This window comes from Brassica napus, chromosome C2, assembly GCF_020379485.1.
Source record: "Brassica napus cultivar Da-Ae chromosome C2, Da-Ae, whole genome shotgun sequence".
Lineage (NCBI taxonomy): Eukaryota > Viridiplantae > Streptophyta > Magnoliopsida > Brassicales > Brassicaceae > Brassica > Brassica napus.
Window position 1 is genome coordinate 42,892,982 of NC_063445.1, and position 25,437 is coordinate 42,918,418.

Sequence of the window (25,437 nt, forward strand, 5' to 3'; positions counted from 1 at the left end):
CAAGAAGAAATGCTATCACTATCGGGAGAAAGTAAATCAGTTGCTGAGACAAGGAAAGTACTGGAGGAATGGCTCTCGAAATCAAGTCTGGATCAGGAAATCTGATTTAGGACATACAACAGTGAAACCTACTCAACGACCTATCCATAGAGGTCTGAGATGCACCATGGCACTTGTATCAGAAGCAGTGGCATTGGTGTCCAAAGATGAAAATCCATGGTACTTTGACAGTGGATGTTCTCGCCATATGACAGGAGTACACAAGAATCTCAGATACATAAAGCCATTGAAAGGAGGAAGAGTCACATTTAGAGATGGAAGCCAAGGAGCGATCAAAGGCAAAGGAAAGACAGTTGAAATCAGACCGCTTCTGAAGGATGTGTTCTTAGTCAAGGGACTAAAAGCAAACCTAATCAGCATCAGTCAACTATGTGACGAAGGGTTGATGGTTCAATTCACAAGCAGAGATTGCAAAGCTGTGAATGTGGAGAACAAAGTCATGCTACATGGAGTACGATCTACTAACAATTGCGATGTATGACAGAGTGTACAGGAGTACTTTGTTGCACATAATGAAACAAGTCTGTGGCATCAAAGACTTGGTCACATGAATATGATGCATATGACTAACATCATCAAGAAAGGTGCAGTCAGAGGCATTCCTCACCTGGAGGAAACGGAGAAGACAATATGCGGACCGTGCAATCAAGGAAAGCAGGTCAAAGTCCAACACAAGATGATTCAAGATATTCAGTCAAAGGATATGCTTGAAATGATACACATGGATCTCATGGGTCCTATGCAGACAGAGAGCATAGCAGGGAAGAGGTATGTTCTAGTTCTGGTTGATGATTACTCAAGGTTCACATGGGTCAGATTCATTCGTGAAAAGTCTAATACACTGGAAAGCTTCAAGATCAGGGTTCTTCAAGTTACAAATGGGAAGAGAAGACTAAAGCAAATTCGTAGTGATCATGGGGGAGAATTCCAGAATGAAGCCATGAGTAACTTCTGTGGACAACACGAAATAGTTCAGAAATTTGCTGCACCCAGAACTCCTCAATAAAATGGAGTGGTTGTAAGGAAGAATCGCACGCTTCAGGAGATGGCGAGAGCTATGATGCATGGTAACAATGTGAAGCAGAGGTTCTTGGCAGAGGCTATTAGCACCGCATGCTACATCATAAACTGGGTATATGTCAAGAGAGGAACTGTCAAGACTCCGTATGAACTATGGAAAGGTAAAACACCAAACCTCAGCTACTTTCACGTTTTTGGGTGCAAGTGTTACATTTTGAACGACAAAGAGCATCTTGGCAAGTTTGATGCAAGAAGCGATGAAGGCATGTTTTTGGGGTACTCAGTGAACAGCTCAGCATTCAGAGTCTACAACTTGAGGTCCCTGATGATCATGGAGTCAGTAAATGTCGTGTTCGATGATGTCACAGCAGTTCAATGGGAAAACGATGAGGAACAAAAGACGGATACACCATCGGATGCATCAAATGATCCATCAACTGAATCAACGAATGACACATCACCACCTTCAGAGTTGACTTAGGAGATGAGTACTCCAAATTTTCACAGAAATCACTCATCAAGTGATGTTATTGGCAAAGTGAATGAAGGAAGAAGAACAAGAGGTGTGAAGATCAACTTCAGAGAAATGGTGCAGTCTGCATGTTTTGTCTCAAATATTGAGCCGAAAGACCACACCGAAGCACTCTCAGATGAGTTCTGGATCCAAGCCATGCAGGAGAAACTAGAACAGTTCATCAGAAATGATGTATGAGAGTTGGTGAAGAAGCCAGCTAATGGTCGCATAGTTGGGACTAAGTGGATCTTCAAGAACAAGATTGATGAGAATGGAATTGTGGTCAGAAACAAAGCAAGATTGGTGGCCCAGGCGTATTCGCAAATCGAGGGAGTTGATTTTGAAGAAACATTAGCTCCAGTGGCTAGATTGGAATCTATCAGACTGTTCATTGGTATGGCTTGTATCATGAACTTCACAGTGTACCAAATGGATGTTAAGAGTGCATTTCTAAATGGGGTACTGTCTGAGGAAGTATATGTGCATCAGCCTAAGGGTTTTGAAGATGCAACTAATCCTGAGTATGTGTACAAACTCAACAAAGCCTTATACGGATTGAAGCAAGCACCTCGAGCATGGTATGAAAGGCTGACAAACTTTCTGGTTGACAAAGGCTACATCAGAGGAAGTGTTGACAAAACACTGTTTGTGCTGAAGAATAAAACAGGGATGCTGGTGGTTCAGATCTATGTTGACGACATCATCTTTGGAGGAACATCTAAACAACTTGTAAATGCTTTCACTCGAGACATGACTAAAGAGTTTGAAATGAGCATGGTGGCGGAGTTGAAATATTTCCTCAGGTTGCAAATTCAGCAGACAGAGGAAGGTGTTTTCATCTCGCAAAGTACCTATGCAAAGGCACTACTGAAAAGGTTTCAACTGGATCACTACAAGGAGGCAAAAACTCTGATGAGCTCTACCAACAAAAGCTGCAAATATGAGGAGGGTGAACCAGTGGACACGAAGCTGTACAGAGGAATGATCGGGAGCTTACTTTACCTTACGGCTAGTCGACCAGATCTATGTCTAAGTGTGGGGATATGTGCTAGGTATCAAGCAAAACCAAAGAAGTCTCATTTGGAGGCAACTAAGAGAATCATTCGATATGTCAAAGGCACAATTAACCTTGGGATCTACTACTCAAAGGGATTGAATGGAAATCTTGTTGGATACTGTGATGCAGACTGGGCTGGAAGTGTAGACGACCGAAAGAGTACCAGTGGGGGATGTTTATTTCTCGGAAACAACCTGGTTGCATGGCTGAGCAAGACGCAGAACTCTGTATCATTGTCTATAGCAGAGGCAGAATACATTGCTATGGGGAGTTACTGCACGCAGCGGATGGGGATGAAGCAAATGTCTGCTGACTATGGCATGGATACTGGATCATTCCTGGTCTACTGTGACAACAAGAATGCAATAGACATATCAAAGAACCCGGTGCAACACTCAAGGACCAAGCACATTGACATTCGACATCACTTCATCAGGGAACTAGTCGATGAACAACAGGTAGTGATTCAACACATTGTCAAAGAATTACAACTAGCTGATCTTTTCACTAAACCTCTAGATCTTAACCGTTTTGTTACTCTTCGAAACTCCATTGGGGTTTTTGAGATGTAACAAGTTTGTATAAGTGTACAGGGGATGACAGAAGGGATGATGCAGAGGCACCCAAAGCTCAGATTTTGTCTTACATCAGAAGCGAGTAGTAGAAAAAAGCTGCCAAATATGTTGTCATGATCTCAAAAAGTACAGGTTTTGCATCGAGAGAGCAATCAAGTAATAAGGGTAAGAAGATATTTTGTGTTTCCCATCATCAAAAAGGGAGCACAAGAGAACTCTTAGAAAAGAAAAGAAAAAAAGAAAAGAAAAGGAAATGAAAAGAAAAGAAAAAGAAAAAGAAAAAGAAGAAAAGAAGTAACAACCCCCAGCTCTCTCATGACGAATAAAGGTTGAAAACTGAGTCAGGACATGATAAATGCATATTTGTGTGAAAGCTAGACATGAAATAAGTCTGATGATCAGATGATGATCTAGTAGAGCAGAAGGGTGCATCTGTAGTAGAAGCTACGTCAGCCTCTGGATCACTCGACGAACAGTTGTCAACGGGAAAAGGTAAAACATAAATCTTTCTGTAATTAAATAATTGATAATTAACATGTGTGACACGTGTTCTCTCATTGCTTGCATGTTTGATGAACTAAATGTTCTTTCGTCTAAGTGGTTGTGTCAGAAAAAGTCAGTGAGTAAATGCTACTAGTCTATGTCATCAAGTGTCACAGTGGAACAGTGAAGATTCGGCCCAATCAAGTCTTGAGTGGACAATACGTGTCGACATCAGAGAAAAGGAAAGAGAGATCGTGTGAGACTAAATGGAAGATTTCAATTTTTGAAATTTGAAAAACTTCCATTTTAGAGAGAGTGGGAGATATAGCGAATATCTAGGAGATCATGGGGTAATGCACCAAAAAGGAGATGATTACCCCTTGATAAACCCTAGACGCTAACATATATCTCTCACAATTCTCTTTGCTCTCAAAGCTCAAAAGAAAGAAAACTCTCTCTCTACCAAGAAACCATGTCGATGAACAGAAACTCTTCTTCTGCCGGTGAAACCTCGAACCCACCGCCGTTGGGTCTCTTGGATTACTCCGATGATGAGGAGCAAACGACGCCACAACAAAGCCAGACGTCTCAACCCATGTCCGAAGATCTTCATACCGCAGCCGAACAACTGGATTCTGAGTCAGATGCCGAGTCAGAACCAGTGGGATCCACAAGGAAGAAGAAGAAGAACGTGAAGGAGGGAAGAAGCAAACAATCCTCCGAAGCAATTCCAGAGGAAACTGATGCAACTAAAGCTCGCAAGGAAAATCGAGAAAAAGCGATCGAAGTCTCTTCGGGTGAATCTGAGGAAGAAGATGACTCGGAGAACACTGACTCAGACGAAGTTGAGGAAGTTGATGTTGAAGACGTGGAACCATCAATCAGTGTTAAGGAGAAAGAGACAAAGAGAAAAGCTCCATAATCAGCAACCGAGAGCAATCCTGTGAGAAAATCGACCAGGAAAACCTCTGCCTCAGAAATCAAATCACAGACGAAGGACAAAATGACTCCAGCTGCAGCACCATCTGAGAAAATCAAGAGAGGATTGACTAGTGCAGAGCGTCTTGCAGAACAAAGGTATGCGAGTTTTGCCTCTAGAGAGATCATTCCAGAACGTTCGGTGGATCTAAACTCAGAAGATAGATGGGGCTATCTGAGTATAATCAAGAAAGGAAAACTTGAGAAGACTGTCACAGGTCTAGGAGGCTACATTCCAGATCGTGAAGGAATTCTATGCAGCCTTGCCTGGTGAGATGACCAGAGGACCAGAAGTCATAGTGACAGTACGAGGGCAGAAGTATGAATTTTCTCCGGCGATGATTGATCAATACTTCTATGTGTCACCGCTTGAAGGAGAGGAGGTAAAGGTAGAGGCAACCATGGATGAAGTCAATAGTGACGAGCTTGCTGACTTCCTGACCGAGGGAACACAGGAGATGAAGAACCTCACGACAAGCTCCTTGTCTCCGTGTAAAGCTGCGCTGCTGGTTCTTGCAGCATACAATTGGGTACCTTCGTCTAACAAGAATGTTGTGTCCATCGATCGTACAAAACTCGTCTATAAGATGTTTCATGGAGTCCGTGTTGACATCGGAGTGATGGTCTACAATCAAGTTCTTAACCTCTGAGTCATTCATAAAGAGGGAGAAAAGAAGGACACGAGGTGGTTGATATTTCCACGTACCATCTATAGTGTGCTTCAGATGCAGCACATGGTGCAGCGAAAACCAAGAGAGAAACTTGTGCATGTGATTCCATACAAGAAGGACCCTCGTCTGGGAGAAGAATACCTCAAGAATCAACCGGAAGCAAGAGAAGCTGCAAAGAAGGCTCAGAGGCAGACAAAGAAGAAAAGGAATTCTGCTATCAATATCAACTGCATCACCTCCCTTTGGACCACCTCCGAGCACTCCTCGTCCCAAGAGGACTGATTCATCTGGTTATGTGCCAAGACAGTCTCCGCAGTCTGCTGAGAAGTTCCAGATCTTTCATCTTGGAACCATTGCAGCCCCAGGACAACCGATCGATGCTGACGAGGCAAAGCGGGCTCTGGATACGGCGTCAGCAGCAATTCAACAGCTTGCAACTGCGATGCAGACTCTGATGAGCATCGTAGGACAGATTGCAAGCATGTTGTACCCAGGTAAGTCTTTTATCTGGTTCTTTATTTGTTCTGATCTTTGTGAGTTTTAACTCTGTATGCTCTCAAGCAGGGGGAGAAAAAGAGGGTGACGATCTGCAGCAGCAGGATGACCAGGAGAACTAGCTTATGGGCGAGAAAATTTTAGTTTTCTCGGGTTTTTTTTAATTATGGGGGAGTGAGAGATAAAACAATATTGCTGGTTTTTGGTTTTGGTGTTATGTTTATCTATAACTCTTGAACTCGCATGTTTTGAACTTCCATTTCGTTTTTAATGCACGTATTATTCAGGATATATGTGTTCGAATGTGTGTGGTTGTTTGAGTGGATCTGTGCAGGTACTTGAGAGGCATCCAAAGCTAAAAGGGGGATACTGTAGACGCAAAGATCAGATGGACGTTCTGATACAGACAAAAGTACAGCAGCGAATGAAGCAGAGTTTGCAACAGAGAAGTGTATGTGCGGATGAACAAGTCAAGATGAAGATTGCAACTTGAAGAATGGATTGCGGACCAAGGCGAAGTTAGTGCGAAGACATCTTGGGGAGCAAGCTTGAAGAGATTGACCTTGGAGAAGGGATATCTCACGATTGGAAGTCCTTAAAGACTTTGGAGAGGTTTTTAGGGAACCTACCTTATTTGGGTAGATAATGAATATTGGGTAGATATGCGTGGATAGCCGACTTGGTTGTATTGTATATATAGTCATACTCGACCTGTGGATTAGGGTTGTCGAGAAAATTGTATTGTTAGCATAAGAGTGGAGTTCACTAAGCTTGTAAGCGAGTGAATAACACTAAGGGCTAAGTGGTAGAGGTTCTAGAGATCTTGTATTCGATCTTAAGACGTGTGAGGTTAGGGGGACAAGTCAAGAAGGGTCTTGATCTTGTCGGGATTCTGTTTAAAGAGAGACTTGTAAGTTCGCTTTAAAAGAATACTAGTAATAACATATATCTTTGTAGAGATATTCTCTGGTGTACTCTGTGCTTTACTTTGTGTGTTAGTTCTTGCATTTACGGATCTTAGTTATATAATTTTGATTAAAATTTTATTATATTTTTCTTGCATTTTCCTTATGTTCTGCCAAATTTCCTAAACATGTAAATCTTTCTTACAATCAAATTAAATTCTGAAGGTTTATAATTTTTTGTCTTATTTAAATGCAGAATTCAGTTGATTTTTTTCCTTAAAATGCAGTTTTATTGTAGAATGGGAATATATGTTCCATTCCCATTCCAAATAATATAATAAAATTTTCAAATAAATGGTTTTTTATGAAAGAATAGTCACAAATATGGAAATACATCAATTGTTAAAAGATCGTTACCATGACCAATTCTTTTACAAATGCAGCATTTTACTTAGTTCCAAAAATTTCTTAAGAACGTTTTTATTTTAAGATGATTTCATACAAAAGAAAAAAAAAATATGGGTTTTACAAAAAACCGTGGTGACAGTCGCTTTTACAGTAATGTTATCATGCTAGCCAATCTCAACGATTTGGACTCAAGTTTGTTTGAATGGTAATTTATATATTTTCAGTTAGCATTTATCGTTTCTAAAACCATAGATAAACATGTAAAGAATTTAGTTAAATTTATATGCGTTTGTGTAGGAGCAAAAAATCACTAGCAGATCTCTTTTGTATGAATGGTTATTGGTACAATTTTTTATTGACTGATAGAAAGTTTATGTTTTGTGTGCAAATACAGATTATTTTCTTATGTTAAGAATATTTTTAAACTTTCATTATAAATGGTAACATACAAATCAATTTAGAATCATAAATTTTGTAGTCAAAATTTTCAATAAAATATAATGTTAAAAAGTTCTAAATTATAAATCAAAATGAAATCTTATACGTATAGTAACAAATTTAATCAAAAGTATATACAATTGGAAAATGAATGCGCTTAACATTAAAGTAAAATCGAAAAAAAAATCAGCCTTTCTAAAAATAGAGTTGAAAATAAACTTTAATGAAATGTAGAAAAATAAGACAAGGGCAAGACATAAAATGCGAATACTAAAGATTAAAAATTGACAGTTGTTGACTTTTTAGAACACAGAGAAACTATTGAACTGAGAATTCAGACAACAATTTCAATTTTGGTGAGAATTGTTTTGATTTGTATCTTTTCAATGAAAATGAAAGAACTAGGTAGATACACATACCATTCAGATCACAGCCGAGACATAATTTATTTAAAAAAATAACATCACAAACATCAATTGTCTTGTGTTAACTGTTGCCACAGTTTTGATTTTGTATCGGATTTTTACTTAAGACCGAGATATAGATTATAAAAAGTAACAAAAGAAATTGCTCTCTGAACCGCTGTCGAATATGTAGGTCTAGGTTCAGGAACCCCGAAGTAGAATTGTTTCTCACAAGCTTTCCTGTGGGACTACTTAATCGAGTATGAATCCTAGTGGTCAGCTTGCACATGGAAGTCTTTTACTGGAAGGGTATAGTATTCCTCGACGATTTTGACGTTCTAGGCATATCTTATGAAACCTTTCCAAGCATATTCCTCGGTACCCATATGGGTTATTATACCATTGTTGTGTGTTTGGATAGGGTCGTGAATATCTCAGCCGGCCAATACCCGACTGCCTTGACATTGATGACGCCCATAGCCACCCACCAGTTACCAGAAATCAAGATCCTGTAACATTTTTTCGGTTTTGTTAGCCGCCTTATTAAAAAGTATAACAAATGTAACAAAAAGTATATAGTTTATAATATTAATGAAACATTAAGAATTACTACATAATTTTCTTTTTCTAGTTGCCATATTTCACATGTTACTTTTTCCAATTTACCAACTGCCTGTGAATTTTGATATTAGCTAATATATTTATAATATTACACAAAGAAATGAATATTGCTTAACCTTCCAAATTTAGATGGTTATACCTCCTCCATAGGTAGATGTGCGGCTAATAGCAGCCTCCAGATTGATTGTGCTACTCGTCTGTACAAACCCCGGGAAATGGAGGATGTAGCATTTTGTGAAATGCATCTCTCTGCAATTTTATTTTGTAAAAATTAACAAATATAATCTATTATTTGTTTCCTTGTTCTAAAGAAAAAAAAGTTAGTAAAATTTAAAGATAAAAATGATCTTTCATTCAATCAGATTTGTAGTCTGTGGATAATTTTTACCAAAACATAAATCTTTGCATTTAGTTATACTTCCATGAAAAAGGTATTAATTTATCTAATTGATAAGTTATGAGATCAAAAGTTATTTTAATGTTTAGATCAAATTTAATAATCCTTCAATATTAAAATAACATATGTTTCAGTTTTACTGACATTTAAACACTTACATTATATAAAAGGAAACGATCGAGTCACCTAACTAGTTAATTAGTACTTAATATCGATAGGTTGTTCCGAAAATACACTATATCCGCCATAATTATTCCTTTTGGTTAAATATATCAGCAATAATTAACTATCAATTATCAAATAAATGTTCCTGGCAATAAAAATACCTTTTATAAGGTTTAGAAATATTTATAGATGTTGTTTTCAAAATATATATATTTATAGACGTATCCACAAGGTTCTTATATTGTATGTATTTTCTCTTATATATGTGCCAATGTACGAAGAGATATATATTTCCGACATTCTTTCAAATTTTATCCTAATGATATAATTTTTCTTAAATTTTTCTTATATTTTGCATACCTTTTTCTTATGTTTTACTGAATTTCTAAACATGTAAATGTTTACTATAATCGAATTAAATTCAAAAAATTATTTACCTTTATTGAAATGCAAAAATATGTTGAAAAATCAATTCCTAGAAGATGCAGTTTTCTTGTAGAACTGGAACATATGTTCCATTCTTAATAATTACATGTAAAATTCCTAACATATGTTACATGTAACATTTTAAACAAATATCAGTGACTTTTTTTACCACGAGTATTTAGTCACAAATATGGAAATATCAATGACTATATTTATTTTAATGTCTAAATATATATAAATTCTTTAAATATTGGTTCTGTTTGCTTTATATAAGATTAAATTAATCTGAGAAAAATCAATCTATTGAATATTCTAATAAAACAATCTGCCAATCGCTCAACTTATGTATTTTGTGATTAAACCTGAATAAAATAAAAATTTGGAAATCTAAATTAACTGTTTTTTTTCACTTTTTAATAGATTGTGGTTAAAATTTCAAACATTTAACTATTTACAAAATTTTGACTTGATTAATAAAATCTTAATTATGTATTTGTTAAGGCTCATTTCTAATTTATTTTGACAAAAATATATGTATATAAGTTTTCTAATTTTATATCTATAGATATATTAATATATGTGCAAATATATTATTAACTAGTCTAGTTTTATTAATCTCAATGATGATATATGAGCTACTACCATATTTTAGAAAACTTATGAAAAATATAAACTTATATAAATGAAATTGTCCATGTCACAATTAGCTTAATAAAAAAAGTCATATTTTTCGGAAGTCATGTCATCTTTTTGTTAGAAAGAATGTAATGATGATATGTAAGCAATTTTTGATAAAAAAAAACTTTAAACATACAGTTTAGAGGATTATAAAACTTACCAAAGATATAAATTTACATAAATGAAATTTTCCATTTTACAATTAGTTTGATTTAATGTCATATTTTTTAGAAGTCATGTCATCTTTTGTGAAAATGAATGTACTGATGACATGTAAGATATTTTTTAAAGTTACATTACAAATAATGTTTAGGGAATTTGTTTTATATAAGATACATTAAACTGAGAAAAATAAATCTGTTAATTAATCTAATAAATTAACCGTCAATCGCTCAACTTAGATAATCTATCACGATTAACTTAAATAAATCGATAATTGGGAAACATGAATTAACTGTTTATTTACATCATTTAATAGGTTTTGTTTAAACTAGTTACAAAAAATTTACTTGATTAACAGTATCTTAATTTTGTATTTGTTAAAACACACTTCTAATTAATTTTGAAAAATATATGTATACTAATTTTCTAAATTTAATATATGGAAATATTGCTTTTTTGTCATCAACTTAAAGAAAACAGACTCATACTGAATCTGTGAACCATATCGGTAACTCTGCATCCATGTGAATGACGAAAGACGGTTGTGTCATGATATTTCGTGCTAGACCATCCGCCTTCAAATTATGCGTTCGTGGTACATGAATGATCTCTGAGCTGAGAAACCTTTCTTGCAGTGTCTTGATATCTTCCAAATAACTTGCAAAAGCGGGTCATTCTTCTGGTTCTGAAACTATTTTTACCAATTGAGAACAATCCGTTGCAAACGTAACCCGAAATTGACGCATATTCCTCATACACTCCATTGCCCAAAGTGGAGCTTCCACCTCCGCGTGAAGAGGGAAAAGACTAGCTCTGATATTCCTTGCCCCCGTTAAACCATCAAAACCTTCCAATGTACTAAACCAACTTTGTTCTGAGAACCGATCATTATATTTCCAAGAACCATATGTAAAACACCAACGCCCTGGAATTTCTATATTGTAAATATATTATTAGTTTACTTTTATTAATGCTAATAATGATATAAGAGTTATTACTATATTTTAGAGAACTTACCAAAAATATAAGTTTATATAAATTAAATTGTCATATTTTGAAAAAATAGCTATGAGATGTCGTATTTTCAGAAACTATGTCATTTTTCTTTTGTGTAAATAAATTCAATAATGACATGTATGGAGTTTCTTGAAACATTACTTCATAAATAATGTTTAGGAGATTAACATAATACATGATTTTATAGCTGTTAGATTATCTTTTATCTACATAAGTTTATATTACTGAAATGTTATGCTTTGCATTCCTTTATTTTTTAATAAATTAAGTTTGTTTTACTTGAGTTTGTACTTCTAATAAATTTTATTCTTGTTACTATATTTTAAGCTAAATTTTAAGTTACAATATATAACTTAGTATTACGATCATATAATAGGATGAATGGTACATATGGATATAGTTATGGGAATAAAGAATAAAAAGTATGACAAAGTAGACATAATTTAGAGAACATAAATGAAAAACGTAAATGAAGTGAAAACCACATATGGATGGTCTAGTGGTTTACACGGATATGAAACTATGTATTGAATTTTGTTTAAATATTCTGAGAGAAGGTCCTTCCGTGTATTACACTTCCCTTTGGAGATTAGTCTGTGTTTTTCTATAAGTGTAGAATACTTCGAGTAAATGAAAAAAATGTAAATGAAAGAACCGAGATGCCCAGGCCTATTACAATACTTTTTACAGGTCCATAATTCTCCCATTGTTATGAAAAGAACTGGAAATTTATTGTATCGTGTGAATTTAAATAAGGGCAAAATTTATATCCATAGAAATTATAACACTAATAGAGAGAGTTTATTACAGGGAGAAGAGAAGTGTGAAGGATGATTTATAAACGATCGAATCGATCGTTTATATAGAAGTTAAAAAGTAGGATTCACTGTGCAAATAGTGCAGCGGGCCCCACATCTTTATATTTTCAACATTTGCGGTGGCTGCTTTCATAACACTCCCCCTTGGGGACCGGTGTCACTATCCATTCTCGCTTAACGTCTTTGTTGCCTCGTTAAAAACCTTTCTTGTAAACCCAATGGGAAAAACCATAGTAAGGTAAAAAGAGTACAACCACGTAAGCTCCCCCTCGAATAAGCAGTCATAGATCCTTCTGATGACGCATTCCAATGTTATGGATGTGTTTTCTGAATACCGAGGTAGGGAGTGATTTTGTGAAGAGGTCGGCTGCATTGTCGCATGATCGAACATATCTTACTTCAATCTCTTTATTCTTCTCGAGCTTTTGAGTGTATGAGAAGAACTTCGGAGGTATATGTTTGGTTCTATCGCTTTTAATATATCCTTCCTTCGTTTGAGCAACAAATGCCGCGTTATCTTCATATAGAATAGTTGGCTCCGTATTTTCGTCAATCCCGCTGCTTGAACAGATGTTTCAGCTTATTGATCTTAGCCATACACATTCTCTACTTGCTTCATGGAGTGCAATGATCTCAGCATGATTTGAAGAAGTAGCCACGAGCGTTTGTTTCTGAGAACGCCAAGATATAGCAGTGCCTCCGATCGTGAAAACGTATCCTGTTTGTGATCGGGCTTGGTGTGGATCTGAAAGATATCATGCATCTGCAAAACCAACCATTTGACCTTTTGAACTTTTAGGATAAAACAAGCCTAAATCAGTTGTTCCTTGAAGGTAACGAAAGACATGTTTAATTCCATTCCAATGTCTTCGCGTAGGAGACTAACTGATTCTCGCTAAAAGATTAATGGCAAAAGATATGTCAGGCTGAGTACAATTTGCAAGATACATAAGAGCTCCAATTGCACTTAAATATGGAGTTTCGGGACCAAGTATTTCTTCATTTTCCTCAGATAGTCGAAACGGATCATTTTCAACATTAAGTGATCTAACGACCATCGGAGTGCTAAGAGGAGTTGCTTTATCCATGTTAAAGCGTTTCAATACTCGTTTGGTATATGTAGACTGGTGCACAAATATACCCTTTTGAGAATGCTCAATTTGTAATCCTAGACAATATTTCTGCCCGAGATCTTTCATCTCAAATTCTCCTTTCAGATAGTTTGATGCCTTTTGGATTTCGTTTTGAGTTCCAATAATATTAAGATCATCAACGTACACCGCGATTATCAAAAATCCAGATGTTGTTTTCTTTATGAAAACACAAGGGCATATAGGATCATTCGTGTATCCTTCTTTTGTTAAGTGTTCGCTGAGACGATTATACCACATTCGTCCAAATTGTTTTAACCCATATAATGATCTTTGCAATTTTATTGCACATAACTCTTTAGGTTTGGAACTTAACGCTTCACGGGCTTTAGTCCAGGGTCGGGTCTGCCTAGATTTGTTATTGTCAGTAACTTTTCTTTGTTTTTTGTTTAACAAAAATATTGTTTCAGAAAAATAATGAAATCTAGAAACGAAAACAAAAGAAAGTTCATTATTTGATGCTTCCTTGGGTTATTTGACTCCGTTAATTCTTTTGATTATGTTTTCGTTTATATGTTTCATTATTTTTCTGAAACAATTTTTAAGTTTATTATTTTCTACAACTGACATTATAAATTGCTAATAACAAGAAAAATAATTTGTACTAAAATAGTAAACTATATATTAATTTACTTTGTATTTAATATTTCAAAGTTTATTTCTTTATGATATATTGATATGTGTGATATTGTAATACATATGTAAAATTAAATACTAATATCTATCTATCTATTTTATTTGTATAAAAGAGAGTTTCATCCCACCTCATGCTGCCACATCATCTGTTAGACTCACCACAGCTCGACACGTGTATCTCTCTAAATAAGTTTTTGTTTATGATAGTTTGGACTATGTTATTAAAATCAGATATAAGCCCATTATGCTTTAATCTATAAACACATCAACTTCATCTCTTCCACAAAAAAAGTCGCCGCTGCATCTTCGATCAACCTAGGTAACCGTCGTACCTTACAATCGATAATCCTCATTAAAGCTTTCTTTAACACCACCTACCCACGTCTCCACTATCCCTCATTTGATGGACCCTCTCTTTGCTCAAAAGCTCCAAATCTACACCTATAGATATAATTGAGGGTTTTAGGGGATTTTGGGATTTTATTAGAATCTTCTGTTATTCAATCAATGAATTTAAAAAAGTTTTTAAAATCAAGTTTTATTCAATATGTGATTTGTGTAAAGTCACTAAAACTCACTTACAATCTGTTCTTATTTAATTAACACTTTCTAAACATATATCAAATCCACTGTTATTTAATTGAAAACAATATTTAGTAATTAAAAATTTTGATACAGATTTTAGGAGACTTCGCATCTATTTTTAGTTAAAAACAACTCTTGTAAAATAACATCTCCATAAATATTATTTGAAGATACTTGAAAATAAATAAATTAATATATTATGAATACATATATGAACAACATACAGGCAGAGAGAGTCGAGACTTTGGTTGTAGTAGTGTGCTCTCCTTTTGCAATTCCTCCTCACCGAGCCACCGCTCTCTTCTCCGTATCACCCCAACTCCTCCTCACCGAGCCACCGCTCTCTTCTCCACATCACCCCCACCTCCTCCTCTCTCCTCACCAAGCCGCCACTCTCTATCCCTGCCGTTCAACGCGCCACCGACGAGCTCGTCAGCCTGGTTCCATCCTCTCACTGTATCCTCGTCGTCGGTTGTGGCTTCTCTTCACTCACGATGTATGATTATGGAGTCGCCGCAACTGATCTTGAAATGGTTATGAAAGAAGATGATCAAAACGCGTGTAATAGTCTCAGAAGCTTCAACGTGAAGTTGAACATGGAAGGAGTCGTATTGGAAAAAAGATCGATCTATTTTTGCTTAATGGATAGTGCATACTATGATTGATGCCAACGCACCATTACATGTTCAACGCCTCAGTCATATGTAAGAATCTATCCATATCTTTGCATGTATACCAAAACACATTTTACAATTGGCATTAAGAAAGATTCGTAAATGATATTTTTTTCCATTTTGGCTCTTAATTTCTAAAGAACATGACATCTTCCAACATGGTCAACTCTATTTATATAGTTACTTGGGTAGGTCCGCCCTACGGGCGGGAAATAAAAGAAAATAATATTTAGTGTATTCTTAATTTTTAAAAATTATTTTAAAATATATTTATTATTCAATTTTGTTATTTTTATTTCTATTTTTTAGTTTTTTTGTGATTTGAAGGATTAGTGTTTTTGTTAAACTCTATTTTTAAACTTTATTTTACTTTTGCGAAAAGAATAAAAAGTGAAAGATTACGTTAGTAAATATATAAACGTTTCTTACTTTCTTATGAGGTCTCAACCTTGGTGAACACATGGTTCAAACGAATTATTTTATTTGTTAAAAATTAATTTACAGTTTCAATTTATTGTTGTGTGTATTATTGAATGGATATAGGTTAATTTTTTCAAACCAAGTCTGTTAGTCAATTTCTTCACTTGCATAACCCAATTTGTTTTGGAATAATATCTTTTTAGTGAGTCTTGGATCATTCGCGGTGGCTCCATCTAATCTGAACGCTTTTAAACACTATCTTTTTGAGCTTTTTATTTGGTTTTATATTGTCATTGATCTTCTCTTTTTATCTGACATTCATTGCAATTTTGAGATCATAGTTTCCCCTTTCTTTAAAATTAATGATCTTTAAAGTAAAGATTTATACTTTTGTCAAAAAAGGAAACATTTATTCATTTCATCCTCAACTTGTTGAAATAAACCCAGAGTAAAGCCATCAACAAATATGAGGTGAAGCATGAACAAAAACAAATATAAAAGGCCCAATGCTAACATATTATACAAAGTTCCCATCAGCATTAAAGTATCCTCCATCTCTCTTTCTGTTCTGACTAAAATCTTCAATCTGGTCCATTATTCTACAATGAGAATATTGCATTAGTATGACCCTAGTCAGAACAAAATCACTTGTCTAAAGAGACATTTATTTTTGTAATACTAATCCGTCCTCAATGTCCTTAATCAAATAAGAGCTGCTATAATCCCAACTGGTCATTAGTGTACAGTCCTCAAAAGATCCAACGTGAGTACACTAACCAAAAGCTTTAAAAACATACAAACTGGATTTAACAATAATGTAATACCTAATGCCAATGTCTTCCAGTAAAAAGAAAAAAATTGGTTAATTAACTACACGTCTCATCCCTTGTTGCACTCACAAACCGAAGGCACTTTTTATAGATGGCTCAGCCAATTCCTAGCATAAAGTGAACATCAGAAAATAGAAAGCAGCACGAAAAGAATGACCAAGCTCTCTTTCCAATCTAAAAGATAACAACAAAACTAAAGAAAAGAAAAACAATAGCAATAAAGAAAATTCACTGAAAACTATCAGATCTTTACTGCATTCTAAAAGAACATAAGATGAAAGGCTACTTCTCTTCAACCATCATTGTGTTTTTATTGAGAATTATGAAGAGAGTTGAGAGCATACCATATGGGCAAACTACACAATTGGGTATCCAATGAAACTAAATTTTACAAACACCTCTAAAACTCAGAAACAACCTCGTATGAAGTGAGAATAGACAATCAGCAAAGAAGAGGAAAGGAGCAGACCAAGCATTAGGGTATAGAGGAGACTGATAAACAACCGTCCGGAGGAGAGACAGTGAGAGATGTTCACCAATAAATGAGACTGAGTCGCTGCCATTAAACACACAGCTTTCTCTCCCTCATCGAAGAATGGAACAACCTTAGAGTCTAGGAGGAGCTTGTCTACACCCATCAAGTCTCCACCAAGTTTAATGTTTAGTTTGATATATGTGTGACAGTGTGACATCTTGATGAAGAAATTACACAAAAGCGTGACAGTGTCTGATTGGTCCTCAAAGCCAAGCTGAATGCAGACACCTATCATTCAAACCTCAAACTCCAAATTCAATTTCCCATATGTACATACTGAAAAGAACGTGAAAACAAAAAGAAATCACATAAAGTCAAAGTTTTGGCTTATGAACACAGAAGAAGATGCTATAGACCAAATTAAAAAAAAAAAAACTAAGCAACAACATGCTAAAATCATCAAAACACCTATGAGAAAGATGTTAGAAGTAGAATCCATTGTTCAAATCAGATTGTATTAAAAAAATTAGATCATAAGACAGAGGGTAAGAAACAAAATCAAAACTTTGATGGGATATGTTTAAGGAGTCAGACCTGTTATAGCTAGGGATCCAAGCATTGTGGCAGTCTGTTGATATCCAAGTTGTCAAGATTGGTGTCGAATCTTCCAAGAACGCTTTATAAGTAACTCTCTCGCTCTTCTCATTGTCTACAATCTTGAAGGCTTCTCTAAGATTGTGAACCTCTTCTTCGGAAAGCCTTTCCGCGATTAACTTCAAGTGAAACACATATCATCGATTTCCTCATGAAAACCATCCAAACATCAAAATATCATATACCCTTAAAGCTATCACCTTATCCATGGAAAGCCTGAAAAAAAAAACAGATTAAATTTCATATCTTCGTATTTACAAATAAGGCAAATCTCCAAAATAAACTTTCTAATTTATAAGTTTATGTCACAAAAATAACCTTCAAAAACTAAAATGATCAAAATAGCATTTTATCTTTTGAAATTTTTTTTTTTTTTCAAAATTTGAAATCTTATCCCAAAACCCAGTCTCCAGCTCTAAACCCTAAAACCTAAAACCTAAACTCTAAACCCTAAACCCTAAAACCTAAACTCTAAACCCTAAGCCCAAAACCCTAAACCTAAACCCCACCCCTTAACTGTAAACCCTAAACCCTAAACGCCACCGCTAAACTCTAAACCCTAAACTCTAAACTCTAAACCTTAAACCCTAAACCCTAAATCCTAAACCTCACCCCTTAACTCTAAACCCTAATGTCTAAATAAATTTACCATTGGGGTATAAGTGTATATTTATCTCTTTCGATAAAACATTAAGTGCTATTTTGGTCATTTTTATTCTTAGATGCTATATTTGTGACAAAAACTTTTTTAGTGCTATCTTAGTCATTTTAGCTTACAAATATGTAGAACAGATGAGTTAGCTATTATTCTGAAGAAAAATATTGAATGCTATTGGAATTGTGACGATGATTCTCAAGAGATGAGGCCATAAAAAAAACAGAAATTCTAACTCTGATCTATTAAAATCATATGTTTCTAATCCACCTATTTTGCCAAAAACAAACTTCTGTAATTCCTGAGAAACATATAAGAAAACAATATTTGAAAACATTATTCTCTCAAGGTCGTAACTGGGATTTTAACGGCAATCAAAGATCTGAGTTTTTTCAATTGCCACTGTATGCGGAAGAAGACGACGCCGTCGACGCTCTCCGACTCCTCTGGGTCCCTTGAGATGACTTTCTCCGTTCAAAAAATATATGTAATTTCTCTTGAGAATCTTGACGCCATATATATATAGTAGCTTCAGTTGATGGGAAGGAGGCGAGAAATTTTGATTGATGAGGAGAAAGTGGATGAATTGATTGCATATCATGATCACTGTTAATAACTCCTTCGAATGAATTGAGATAGAGACGATCGGATGGGGGTTACGTTGCACAACCCAACAAGAAAGAACTTGTATCATCTATGGCGAAGAAGTTATCTTCTTATAGGGCCTAAAAATTGACACAACAAAAACATAATAATAGAGGAGCAGCCCATTAACACAACAAAAACATAATAATAGAGGAGCAGCCCACTAACGGATGAAGTCCTTCAAACAACAAAACATCTAACTTAGTGACGCGCTGCGTTTTGTAGTGTGGGACAGGTGTTGCCACCTCCTTGCCTTTTATGATGAGGTGGCAAGAGGAGAAAAGAATAATCTTCTTCTTTATATTATAAGAAGTCTTTATATGTAGTCTGTAGACCATAACTCATTCTATATGAAATATGATGATTTATTGGATTGCTAGTGCAACAAATTAGAATGGGAGGGGGCAGAGGTGGAGGTCCTCTGGCAATCTTCTAAAATACATGGTATGTGGGCAAGAAGAGTGAAAGTATAGTTGGTAAATGGTAATTAATAGTGAATGTTGAAACATGGGCTGAAGAAGAAGAGATGTATTTGTAATGGAAGAATCACGAGCTAAATTACGCTGACTAGGAAGATGATTGGATGATGGTCGGGGACGTTCCTTGGGAGTATGTTCTTTTCTTATCTATTTTAGTAATCTCTAATTAAAACATAGAAAATTTAATTAATGACTATAGTTATGTAGAAGTGTAATTGGAATTTAATTGCTTATAATATAGGATGTTCGTCGAGCGTGAGAAGACTGAAAATCAGGAAGATCTCAAGAGCTTATCACTACTGATTTAAAAAGAAAAGCAAACATGGAATCTGGAATGTGACCAATACAATTAGTTTTGCTTTATTAGGATGCCACAGCTACGATTATCATCCCTACACCACTGAAACCCGATGAGACACATGCTTCTGTTACAAACAGATTAAAACTTTGTTTTCCTGATTTAAACAACATATTTTAAAGTTTGAGAGTCTGAAATAAAATTGGGAACCGGTTTATCATTGTTATTCATAATCCTTTCTAATTGAGGAGGTTGAATTCAAAATTAAATAACTAAAATAGTCTCGACTTCTCTGATAAATCCAGTAACACACTAAAAGAGACATGGCAGCATATGACGTTTAAAACTCACAAATATAAAAGAGAAGAAAAACTAAAATGATAGATATTGAGTACGCACATTCAAACACTTGTCACCAAAATCTTTCACCCAAAACAAGTCTCACCACTCAAAAGATCAAGATAAATTTAATTGAGCATCATGAATATGATTTCAAAGAAGGGATATTTCTATTGTAGGCCTCAACCGTGAAAGCAAGCAGACATGATTTCCCCAAGTCAAACAAGTCACTGAATATAAGTTAAAAAATGGAAGATTTTTTTTTTGAGCAAAAAAAAAATGGAAGATTTTATATTTACCATTTTCATAAACCAAGCCTAGAGAAAGAAAAGCAGCTATGTTCTCCATTTAACCATACAAGAGGGGCTTCTTTTGATTTGCTCTCGGATTTAATTTAGTAGAACAATTTCTTGCTTTGCCTCACCAACACCAGTGTACCTGATATGGTTTAAATACAAAACTGAAAACATAGAACCAAAGATTATAAGGGAAAGATTGAAGAAGAATATAAAGAGGAACATACCCCGTTTCAAGCTCAAAACGAAGAGGATCTTCAAAACCAATGAGGTATATGACAATAGAACATGATTCAGCATGCTGAATCAACAAAGCATACATGCAGCAAATTGAGTATCAAATAACATGTTTCCTTTTTATGGAGTTTCTGAGTGTCATGACAAAACATCTTCAAAGAAAGAGGTGTTGATCCAAAAAGATTGAATCTTTTTATTTTGCTCCTGTGTAAACATATAAACCTATTTATAGCCCGATTTAAACCCGAAAATTGAATTTGTGAAGCTAGGGTAATTATACCTAAATAAATGTGTCAATTTTTTAAAATATTATGTCATGAATTTAAAAGAAAACATCAAACAGACCCAATACTGATATGAGAAAAGAAATATTGGCACAATCTAAACGAGTAAACATATTACAAAGTAACCTAATAATAGAAATCAAACTAGATGATCTCAATAAAACAAACATATCAAATTATTCACACCGATAAAATAAAAATAGCCCATTAAATTTTAACATTATATTATGAAATTTAGTTATCCGCAACGAAATTAAGGTTGAATATCATAACATTAAACAACTTTAAGTGTAAAAGTTGATAAACATATAATATGAAAAATAAAAAAATGATGATTTAATAATAATAATTTTTTTAAAAATATCTAATGTTTCATAGTGGAATTTAAAAATTTTACGTGTCTTATTGGTATAGTTAAACTAAAATAAACATTGACAGAAATTAAATAATTACATTTTATTTTTTTATTATAATTAGACAAGTTTATAATTTCTAAATTGAATATTTAAAATACTTAGATAAAATTGGTGTGAAATATGAGCCCTAATGGCATTTTTAGTTAAAAGTAAATTAAAGATTTAAATTAAATTTGTATTATTAGTTTATTTAAATGAGATGTGTCTAACCACTATACATATCTCTTTATAAAATGTAGAAGCTCTATATCTAATTATTACAAGTATTAGGGCTTGCCCCGGGCTACGCCCGGGTTTTTTCATAGAAATATTATATATTTTACTATTATATCATATATAATGTGTATCTTGTAATTATACCTAAAATAATTGTTAAAAAACCTTTTTTAAAAAAAAATCAATATTACTTGTTTTAGTATTAAAAATTACATTAACATATCTTAAATAGTTCTGCAGAAATTATAACGACTAAAACCGAGAAATGTTTCTGACCAACTACGATGTGACTTATTTATGTTATGGTTTACAAACCACAATTTTTTCTTTATTTTTGAGGTGTTAATTGAACCCACACCTCTTTACGTGTATCCGCCCCTGACTCTGCATTTGTCATTGGCTCAAAATTCTTACACTTAATTAAATAAATTAATAATTTTTTTAATTTTATACATGTTACGTACCGTAAAAAGGGTTTAGTCGTTTAGGAAAATCATACGGTTAATATGCTACACTTAAGAGGAACCATGGCACAGCTATTTGGATGTTTGGTAATGACAAATTTTTTTTTTTTTTATCATCAACTATACAGACTCATAGTGATTCTGTAAACCAAACCGGGTGATCTGCATCCTTGCCAAACTATTGTAATGACAAACTATTTGGATGTTTGGTAATGACAAACTATTTGGATGTTTGGTAATGACAAACTATTGTCAAGGTTTTGTGTTTTTATTAAAATGTGGGAAATGGCTTGATTTAAATTACTGAATCTATGTTCTTCTTTTTCCAGAATTTAATAATATTTAGATAAAATCATTTGGGATAAATATTTTATGATAAAGATCAAATTACAGTTGATATTTGGTAAATTGTCATAAGTTATCTTTATAAAAATGTGGACTTGCCGACATGGTGTATATGTTTAGCCAAACTTAAAAACTTAAGGTGTATAATTTTGTTTGTCACACACTTACGGTGTATATAATTTATCAAATATCATTGTTTATTTGTTTACTCAAGCTAAACTTTGTAAATTATTTCCCGTATGCTCATCCTTTTAAAGATTTTTTGCAAGTATTTTTTTTTTAATTTGTTAGCTAAACAAAAATATCAAACCACAATAATATGAACATACCTACTCGTAATGATACTGCATATTATTTTGTTTCCCCAAAGTTCTTTACATCTACAGTATAACCTCTTTAAATTAATACTCTATAAATTAATATACACTAAAAATCTCAAAGTTTTTGCTTGTCCTTACTGCTGCAGCTATTGTTGCTGCTCCAGCCATACTTACGGTAGATCTAGGTGACCCACAAAACTTGCCAAACTTCTCAAACGTCTGATACATGACTATTCCACTCTCTTGGCCTAAAGGCCAAAATGTCTGTCGCTATGCATTTATAATCTTCCAAGCCTACACTGATCTCCGGCTTGTACTCGTTAATTCCAACACTCAAGTGTACGGCTACAGTTTCTTGGGCTCCTAGCAAGACAAAACCCTTGATAGGTGGATAGTGTTGAATTCATAACCTACATCTTTGAAGCTAGTGTACCCAAACCCATCTTCAGAGTCACAAGGATAGTGGAGATTGCATTTCTGATTCCAGACTTGTCAGTCATTGATCCGGTCTTGCCACTTTCTTTCTCGTAAAATACCTTGTGTAGACATTGTTGTTGCAGTTGCTAGGGGACTGGGGACTGAGCAGAGGCAGCATAGACATGCCTTGTTAGTCTCATCGTTTCCCATCAAGTGATCGTTGTAGAAAGGGGACACGATCTTGCATGCATGAAGGTGAGTATTTCGTCCAGCTGGGACTTGGTCAGGGCACAGCGTCCCTTGGAGTATTGAAAGATGCTTGGCTCGAAGAAAGAAACCTCAAGCCGCTTCTCGTAACCTTCGAAAACAATTGCGGATAAGCCATAAACACCATCAGGAATCAGCAGAAAAAAATCTTAGAAAAAAGTAAATTATAAAGTCGGAATTGAAGAAAGCTAAACTATATTAGGAGGGGGCTTCATAAGATGTAACCAAACAGAAGATTTGAGTTGCATTGTAGAAATCAGAAGATTTGAGTTTCTTGATTCCATTGCTAGGACAAACATCTTCAAAGCTGTAACCAAGGGGGGCTTCATAAGATAAGGAACTATTACTCTAGACTTCTTTTTACCACCTTTCGAATCCATCATAATCTCCTTCACACGTTCTGCAATTAATATAAGCAAAATCATATGGTTAGGTGAAGAGGAACAGAGATTTAGTGTTCAACAATCTCACACTGAAAATTTATCACAATGATGTATTGAAGCCATGATAATCAGAAGGAATCTCAACAATTTCCTTAACACCACAAATCTCAAGAGTGGTGACAATCTGCAATAATTTATCAAACAACAATCATAAGAACTTTCATAACATCTACAAAAAGCTCTCACACTGTCTCTCTCTCACTGTAATAGAGAAGTTTTCGAAATTATAAACTCACATATATGTGACATCACAAGAGTTGATCACAACCTTCACTTGTTCAGGTCAGAAGTATATCTTCTCTCATGGCCCATCACGGTGAATCCTAATAATCCCCCAAATAAAAATCATAAAACCAGACGACGGGTTACTATGCTAGAATCTTATGAGATTTCTTTCTTGGCGTGAATTACTGTCAAAGTTAATATAACAGCTGGATCTGCATATCCAAAACTTGTGAGATTTAGGATTATACCTATATAATGGGAAAAGCTACTGGAGAATTACCTATAGAGGAGGAGCGAAGGCGTCACTGATATTGAAAGATACGCAGAGAGGTTCAGACAATCATTTGATGCATGATTAGCTCTTCCTTTCGAATATAGTAACTTAGGAAGAGAAAACGGCACCATAAACCTCGTCATTAGAAAAAGAAGATGAAAAACGAAAATTTTGACCTTTCAATTGGTTTGATAGCCATGGATGTAACTATTCAGAGTAGGTTATAGCTCTTTATATAGGAAGAGGATCAAGGGGAAGAGGAACGGAACATTCAAAAAAAATTTAAAGATCATCATTAATTGATAAGAAGTGGCTCAAAGTAACTGAAAATTCAGAGAATAGAACAGAGAGGACAAAGTGGAAGAGTCCTGAAAGATGGACTCAAAGCTTTAAATGAAAAAAAAAGGTTTGTCGACGTGGGCTTGATATGGGCCAAATTAATTTTAAGATTTAAAACAGCTCACACGAAAGACCCAGTTTCACCACCTCTTGACGTGGCAAAACTAACTCATCTCATTGAATGATTTTCCATGCTGACGTGGATAGGCTCAATGAAGCTCATATCCTCCTTTTAGTTATTGTATATACATATCTCTCTCTTTGTAAAATGTAGGGACACTATATCTAATTATTACAAATTATTTCAAGATCAACAAATATTGTACAAAAACTTACAAATACTCTGATATAAAATGCTAATATATTCTTATTCATATATTGGAATTTTATTTTCTTTTAAAATAATTTTAGGAACAATGACACAGGAGTAAAAGAAAATTGGGGAATTTTCATGTTTATCATTTTCTTATTACAATTATTCATGATTACCACCACTAAAGAGACATTTCACAAATACATTCTTCGTTAAGTGGCAAAATACTCTTATACGCGTGTTCTCTATATATATATAACAACTAATTATTTAAATAAATATAAAAATAAAAAAATGAAAATTTTTAAAAATATTTTTTTTTATGTTTTCGAATTATATTTTTTCAAATTCGAACTTTGTATAATTTTTTTAATTTTGGTTTCAAATGTTTTGTTCAAAATTTATTTTTGAAAAGCAAAAAATTATTTTTGAACGTATTTTTAAAAAT

The 25,437-nt window shown here is 34.4% G+C and overlaps 1 protein-coding gene, 1 long non-coding RNA gene and 1 pseudogene across 2 annotated transcripts; 1 reads left to right on the plus strand and 2 right to left on the minus strand.

Moving 5' to 3' along the window:
- Positions 1-4,181: 4,181 nt before the first annotated feature.
- On the plus strand, positions 4,182-4,631 carry LOC125582414 (extracellular matrix protein 2-like). The gene has a single exon (XM_048749107.1). It carries the CDS (start codon positions 4,182-4,184, stop codon positions 4,629-4,631), a length of 450 nt encoding a protein of 149 aa, XP_048605064.1.
- An 11,490-nt stretch (positions 4,632-16,121) lies between these two features.
- Positions 16,122-17,995, minus strand: LOC106399475. Its single transcript, XR_007319531.1, has 3 exons — positions 17,658-17,995; positions 17,058-17,399; positions 16,122-16,357 (listed from the first exon to the last, which is right to left on the minus strand). It is a non-coding gene; the product is annotated as an uncharacterized LOC106399475 (long non-coding RNA).
- Positions 17,996-22,826: 4,831 nt separating this feature from the next.
- LOC125582415 lies at positions 22,827-24,011 on the minus strand (annotated as a pseudogene).
- Between the last annotated feature and the right edge of the window lie 1,426 nt (positions 24,012-25,437).

Bases quoted from the DNA above. Each gene is read 5' to 3' on its own strand.
- LOC125582414 (XM_048749107.1), top strand. From the start codon at position 4,182: ATGTCGATGAACAGAAACTCTTCTTCTGCCGGTGAAACCTCGAACCCA.